General features: G+C 38.8%; 1 protein-coding gene across 1 annotated transcript in view; it reads right to left on the bottom strand.

The window, feature by feature from the left end:
* Positions 1 to 544: 544 nt before the first annotated feature.
* The window catches only part of trim44 (tripartite motif containing 44), a 53736-nt gene continuing 47093 nt past the window's right edge, over positions 545 to 7187 (bottom strand). Inside the window, exon 6 of the mRNA XM_008411516.2 lies at positions 545 to 3621. Within this exon, the coding sequence (XP_008409738.1) occupies positions 3537 to 3621 (85 nt within the window). The 3' untranslated portion in view covers positions 545 to 3536. The remainder of the gene's footprint in view (positions 3622 to 7187) is intronic.

Genomic DNA, 7187 nt, shown 5'->3' with positions numbered 1-7187 from the left:
GAGGATGAAACGGCTCAGGTAGGAGAGCAGGTGTGGCACTAATGCGCACCAGATGGCGCGTCTGTCAAGAGACGAGTTGAAGAAAATAAACTGCAAAGACACAAATGGTTTCAGATTGAGTTCAGGAGTTGATCAGCATTTTTTTTTTTTGGCTTGTTTGGAGGCAAGGATTTTGGTTAAATACATCAGTCTCTCTGGGCAGAGAGAGGAGGAGGAGGAACCCCAAAGATTGCTCAAGCTCTGCCTTCCCCCTGCTCCTAAACCTCCTATTCCCAGTCCTATCTGGATGTGCTGCTGCTTTGAATTTTAATGAAGAAAGAACTTGAAATTCTCCCCATCCTGAATTCTTCTTTAAGCCACTTCATCACTCTTCCTGTCTCCATCAATCATAGAAAAACCTGACACGGCTGTAAGGGTTTTTTTTTTTTTTTTCGCTGATACCACCGACTCGGTTGACTGGCTGACAGATGCTTTTCAGCTGTTTCCCCGAGTTTTGCATGAGTCAAATTAAACACAATAAAATTTCTTAAAATGGAAACATAAATGTCATCTCCGTCCAGTCTTAAGAACTAGACTGTTTATTTATAGATTTAAAACCAAAACAGAAAAAATTACAACAGAAGTAAACAGTCAGACTCCTGCCTGCTGTCACAATAAGAATACAGAATAAGATCTTGCTGTTTTTTTTTTTCTCAATCGGCTGTTGACACATTAACAAATCAATCAAGTAAGTATAAACTTTAGTACATTTCTGAGCAGCACTACTGTAGTGAAAAAAAGGATTTTGAAACCCATCCCAAATATCATTAATTACAGCATTTCAGTTCAGATATTAAGGCAACAGAATAAATCACAATAAAAAAAAACAAAAAACAAATTGCTGATATGAACACAAAACTGTGGCAATGCGTCATGAGTGACAGCTGCGACTCAGCAGGTCAAGGTAGAAAGTGCATTCGCATCTTTGGACTGCAATCCGTCATACGCTGCCGACGGGTCGAGAGTAATGAGCCTTTATGTTACAGTACACAAGGAGCTGGTAAATGCAGAATGGCTGTTTTTGCACAGCTAAATGGAAGCTTCTTTTAAAAGATTCAGCAACATTTACCAATCAATTGGTGTCAGGATACACGTTGATTTTTATAAATCATCCAAGAAACACAAGAGGAAGTGTGAACAAATCTAAAAACTTTTTTAAACAGCAAAGGCCACAGCATGGCACAGAACAAAACATTTTTATTTTATTTTTTTTTGCTTTGTTTTCCCCCTTTTTAATCAAAATACCACCCTTGTACACAGATGAACGTAAAACTGGCCAGAGGTCAAATCTGGGACAATTTTTACTTTTTGCCAGTTAATTAAATGAATAACAACTGAGAACTTTCACCATTGTGAACTACAGATGCATCAACAAACAGCATGAACATGGATTACTTTTATGTTTCAGTTAAAAATCAGATGAAAGATGGGGGTTGGACATGGGCTGGGCTAAAATCATCAAGTTATGATAAACTTGAACACAAACATCATGGCTTTATTGTATTCACAAAATAATGTTTTAACTAAACATCTTTTCATCTCAGAATAATTCCGTTCATTAACTATAATTCAGTGAGAATTATTCCAACTCTACACTGAGCAACGCTAACAGGGGTTGTTGGTGATCATTTAGCTTCCCAAAGTTTGATTGGAAATGTTTCCAAACTGCCAAATTCATCTGTTTTTGTAAGAAAGGAAACAAAGACAGAGCCTCTTTTCAGCCAGCTGAACAGCAGCAGGCAGGGGCAGTGCTCCAGTTCCTGTCGCACTTTGTCTTGCAGCTAAACAAAAAGACTCAAAACAGTTTGAATGGTGTGCTGGAAAATGTAAGCAGTTTGAAACCACAGCTTTTTATAACCTTGGTATAATTTGATAATGGAAACCAGCCCATGCCTGTAAGGAACACATACTTTGATGGTTACAGCTGAAGAAAAAATATTTACATACACTGCATAAAACATCAAATTTTTAAAATCCCAGAATATCTAGGGACTCGTTTTTTTTCTTTTTTCGGTKAATCTCTTCAAGTTCTGCAGTTTACATACACAAAGGTATAAAGGGCTTTCAAGCACTTAGGAAACCCCAGATGATGATATAAAGGCTTTGTAAGCTTCCGGATAATTCACAACATTTGAATTACACAGAGACAGACATGTGGATGTATTTTAAGGCAACATCTCAAAAGTGCTGCTTCATTGTATGATATTATGCACAGAGAAATGTATCTTCTAGTTGCTGTTGAGCGGGAACTGCAGAGGGGAGAGTTACATTTCACAACATAAGAGGGAATAAAGACAATAAAGACCATGAGATGGAAATACTAAATCAGCATCTCCACACATCGTCCAAGAAGCTAAAACTTGGACTCAAATGAGTCTTTCAAATAGACAAGAACCTTAATCATACTGGCAAATTAGTTACAAACTGGACTAAGGACAAAGTGTTTGAAGTGGTCACTACAAAGTGCTGGACTCCATACCATTAAAAAATGGTGACAGATAAGGTGTCTGTCAAATCTGACTGTTACACCAGTTATCTGGGAGAATGGGGCAGCAAATTACTGAAGGAAAGAAAAGCTAAGATGAACCGACGTTCATCTGTCAGYCATCAATATTTTCCATTTGACCCAAGACATGAATATTTCTACCAAATTTTAGAACAATTTGTTTTAAAATAGCAATAAAACATCTCTAAAAGAAATTATCTCGCATAGCMAATTTAAATAATTTTGTTAATCATTGTTAAAAAAAAAAMGAAAGAAAATATAGTTTTTAAACAGTGAATGTAAATATCTGTCCCAATTAACATGCATCATGTAATTCCTTAAATTCGGAAAGAGCAGCCCATTTTTAATTCAGTTCTCTTTTCTATGGCATATAGTTCCTAAAAGGAAAAACAAAAATCAGCAATGGTCAAAATTRGAACCAGGAGGCCAGACCTCAAAGTAAACTAGAAATTGGTATTGGCCAGTCAAAGCCCGATCAGTGTACCGCTAGACGTAATAAAATCTCTTGACGATATAAGGCTGAACGGCAGAACCATAATTATATTCCAAATAGACGAGGAGTGTAACTCACTGCATCACATACTTTTGTTTTTCTAACATCTGTTGAGCTCAACAGCTGCTTTTCACAGCTGCCTGCCCAAACTCCTCTCTGAATCAGCCAGGCTCACCAGTGAGAAATAGATCTGGTTGGCTGTGAAAATTGAGCCTGATGGTAATTGATTGCACATAACTTCAGCGCTTCAATTAAAGAAAGTTTGTAGCAAGTGAGAAATTAGGGGRAAAAAAAAGTTTGAGTGTGGAAAAGCTGTGGCCATCMGTCACTGCAGCCTCCTCTCAAGGTCACTGCCAGGGAAGGGAGGGAAGGCGGGGGAGTGGTGGGTGGAAATGACTGACAGAGAAGGGGCCGGCCTGACGGCTCAACTGGGCTGATGGCAGGCTGAAGCAAATCGTCAAGGACAGGTAGACGCACGAGGAGTCTGGTCCGCTCACATCACGGGGCGTGGTCCATGGACGGTCCAGAATCATTGTCTTCAAGGTCCCGTGGGTCCATGGGGTTCGCCCTTGGCTCCGGCACCCTGCAAGAAGGAAAAGAAAAAAAATAGATAAACAWGACATTGGTTGCAGAGCTCCAGCTGCTTTTTGTCCTCCCTTCTTTCACAACCACCTGCATGCAGCCTCGCAAACACAAACTCCAGCCCTGTGAWGATAAATTATGGAAATATAATAAACCTCTGCAAAATGCAATCAGCTTCAATCAAGCGTCGCCTTAAGCACAAATCATTCATTCAGTCAGTGTTGTATTAGTGCGACAGAGACAAAGTGATAGCTGAATTGCAGGGACCTGTGGTAATCTGAACCAGGCTGATAGATTCAATTTCACTTGAGACAGTCTACACTAATCATATGCTCTAATTGAACAGTGCAGCGAGGGCGGCAGAGCCCTGCTGCTCCATGAAAGGCAACTCTCCTTGAATTTTACTTGTCAGTCATCAATATTTTCTAATTACAACTGTAGCACGGTGATCCACCTTCAAAAGATKACACCTGCGAGTTCTTCTAAACACTTCTTAATTAACTTTATYGCGTTTATGCCGTTTCAGGCGATTCTATTTTTGACATTTTAATTGGGTACTATTCAATCAGAATGTTCAAACTTATACGTTTCTGAACAGCTTGTGGATTCATTTGTGAGTTCTAACAATAGGAGCCATGCAAACCACATTCTAAAAAGGAAGCAAAATTGCTAAAAAGGTTTTCTGAGAACTCTTCTGAAAACATTCCTGTTTCACAGGGGGGGAAAAAAAGCGATATTTCTCATCGTTCATTATACATTTTGAGGGAGCAAATCATCCCAGTTCAGCCTGCAGTAAACATCTCAAGAGAAGAACGTTGCATGCAGGRTTCGAGAGTATAATCGCTCCCATTTCATGTAATTTTTCTATTGTTCGAGGACGGGCACTTCCAGGTGTTATTGAATCTGAAACATACAGAATCTTAGTAAAGTATTCATACTGCTTCAAATTTTCTATATATTACCACAGTATATATATTACCACAATTTATTTCACAGGGACTTTATGTGATACWTAAACACTCAGACATTTAGAATTATCAAYTGAAAAGAAGACATGGATACAATAAAATCATCTATTTTTAAGTCACAGCTCTCAAAATGATTTATGTCTGGACTTTGACGAGACTGATTTAAGTCATGAATATGCTGTGATCTAAACAATTCAAATTGTATAAAATCCTAACCGAATGCATTTACATGTTTTTGTTGAATGTTTGAGGAAAAGTGCATATCTTTCAATCCTGGGCAAACCCAAATGCAAAAAAAAAAAAAAAAAAAAAAAAAGGAAAAAAATTAAGAGCCTAATTAAAGTGTGCACACTCAGACATGAAGGACAAAGTGCAATAACGTTATGACTTTAATTCCTTATCTTTGTCAATGTGGCAACTTAAACTGCCATCCATTTGGTTAGTTTGTTTTCAAGCTGTTTGAAATTCAGAGCACAAAGCAGTTCGCAAAAGTCATCWGAGTTTTACCTCATTCTCAAACACAGCTTCATYCTGTCTGAGGTGACCGTTTTGGTAAAACCTCACCAAATTTGAGTGAGAGTAGTACATTTTTCTTGACTCTCCTAATTACCAAATAAGTTCCCCTTTTCTTTGCGTAACTAAGAAACAATCATATGGCAAAATGTAAAGCCATTGGAGGCAAATAAACTAATTATGTTTAGGTAGTCTTAGGACAAAGAGATGCATGAGCTTTTCTGTCATTTCCACAATATATAGACTCTTTAACTTGAGAAAAAAAGAAAAAAAAAACAGCTACAAATTTAATAGGTAGTGGAGCAGAAAAAAGGAGCTTTAACATAACAAAGTGTCAATCGGCGGCTAATAAACCTCTTTCAAGTTAAGGTCTCTGCTTCACTCTCTTTTTGAGTCTGTTCATTTTCTCTGTCCTAAATAAAACCAATTTCCCTGTGTGTATGTGTGTGTCCCAACGACTGAGTTCCTTCCCTCTATGACTTATTCATGAGCTTTAATGCAGTCGATGTTTTATTGATCAGGAACCATCATTGCCTCCTCCTACTGATGTGACCATGGCCTGTGGAAAAAGAGGAGAGCTGACGGCTGGGAGGCTGGCCGGAGAGCTGGCCRGGGCTTCACTGAAACATACCTGGTGCCCTACAGGGTGATGGATGGCWGTRGCCATTGTGTGTGGAAATCTGGAACATTGTGAGAGTGTGTGCGACAAGGAATGAGAAAAAGATAAGGGTTTAGATAGGTCTGATCGAGTGGAAGAAAGCTAATCTTACTAATGTCTCCTCTTTGAGTGAAACAGAAATGCTTCTCTGATTGCCCTAAGAGAAACCCATCGCTCATGGGAGAAAACCTTAGGTTTGTGGTAGAGAAACAAAGGATGGGAGTGTGTATGATGCCGCCCAGACTTTGACTTTTGTCTCCTGCTTTCCATTTTCAATTTGGCCTCAACCTTGTTGAGCTAGCTGGAAAAGAGAGAATGGATGGGTGCTTGCCCTGATTAAGTTTGAATTCGCTATTCTTGAGCAAGAAAATGCAGTGCTCTTAAGTCATCATCCGGAAACCCTCCTATCTCACTGTCGCAGCCTAGCTGGCTCAATCCAGCCTCATTGCCATATGAATAATCATACTGCAGTAGCTTGGAAATGCTTTATGAGSCTCCGAGGTGTGTGCATGTGTATATGTGTATAAAGATGGAGAGATGAGAAAAGGAGTAGTTGAAGAGCAAACTGGGAATTGCCCTTAGGGGAGAGAGGTTTTTCTTGATTAAGCAAGGAAGTTAAACGAGAATAAGGCCATGTACATAGACCCCATGGCAATCATCCAGAGGAAAAAAAAAAAAAAAACTATTTCAATTTGCATTCTCAGACAGTAGTGATGCCATCTTATGCATATTCCATCACATAGGAAGGCTGAACCCATTCCTTTAAGCCCTGAGGCATTATGAAGCTTTTTCTAATGAGAGAAGATCCTTGATGGTTACTTAAAGAGCCCAAGAGAGCAGATTTTTTCCCCATGTTCTTGAGAAGCAATCCACTTGGCTTACAACTTCCGTAGCTTAAAACAGCATGGGATGAACAACATTATGGAAGAAAACTAAACACGAGAGATTAATCCCAAGAAATTGTCCGGAATTGGATGATGTTCTTGATTGGCTCTAAAGTGCAAACCCACTGGTCAAAGTTGAAAAAATCTGATCTTTGCCCAGTCAGCCACATGTACCACTTGTTGGACTCAAAATTAGCTTTGCTCAGTATCTATAAGATGTTGACGRTGAGGACAGAAGAAAAAGGAAACTGTACTTTATGTAACTTGTCTGCAATTCAAGAAAGCTATGAGAGAGTGGGAGAGAGCAAAACTTTCAGCAGATAATGGTAAGGCTCAGAGTACTGCAAAACGGCTTCTAAACTACATCATGGAACATACTGAACATGAAAGTATTAAAAGACTTGTACATTTTACTTATTTAGCATCTTTCACAGATAAAAATCACAAAGGGCTTCACACAAAATAATTTTCAGGAATATTTAAAATGAGTCTTTATATTTCAAATGTCCATCTGTGAGCGTTTAAGATTTTTTTTGGCCGTTGT

This window comes from Poecilia reticulata, linkage group LG6 (assembly GCF_000633615.1).
Source record: "Poecilia reticulata strain Guanapo linkage group LG6, Guppy_female_1.0+MT, whole genome shotgun sequence".
Lineage (NCBI taxonomy): Eukaryota > Metazoa > Chordata > Actinopteri > Cyprinodontiformes > Poeciliidae > Poecilia > Poecilia reticulata.
The sequence above is the reverse complement of the archived record's forward strand: the minus strand, read 5'-3'. Positions and strand labels throughout refer to the sequence as shown.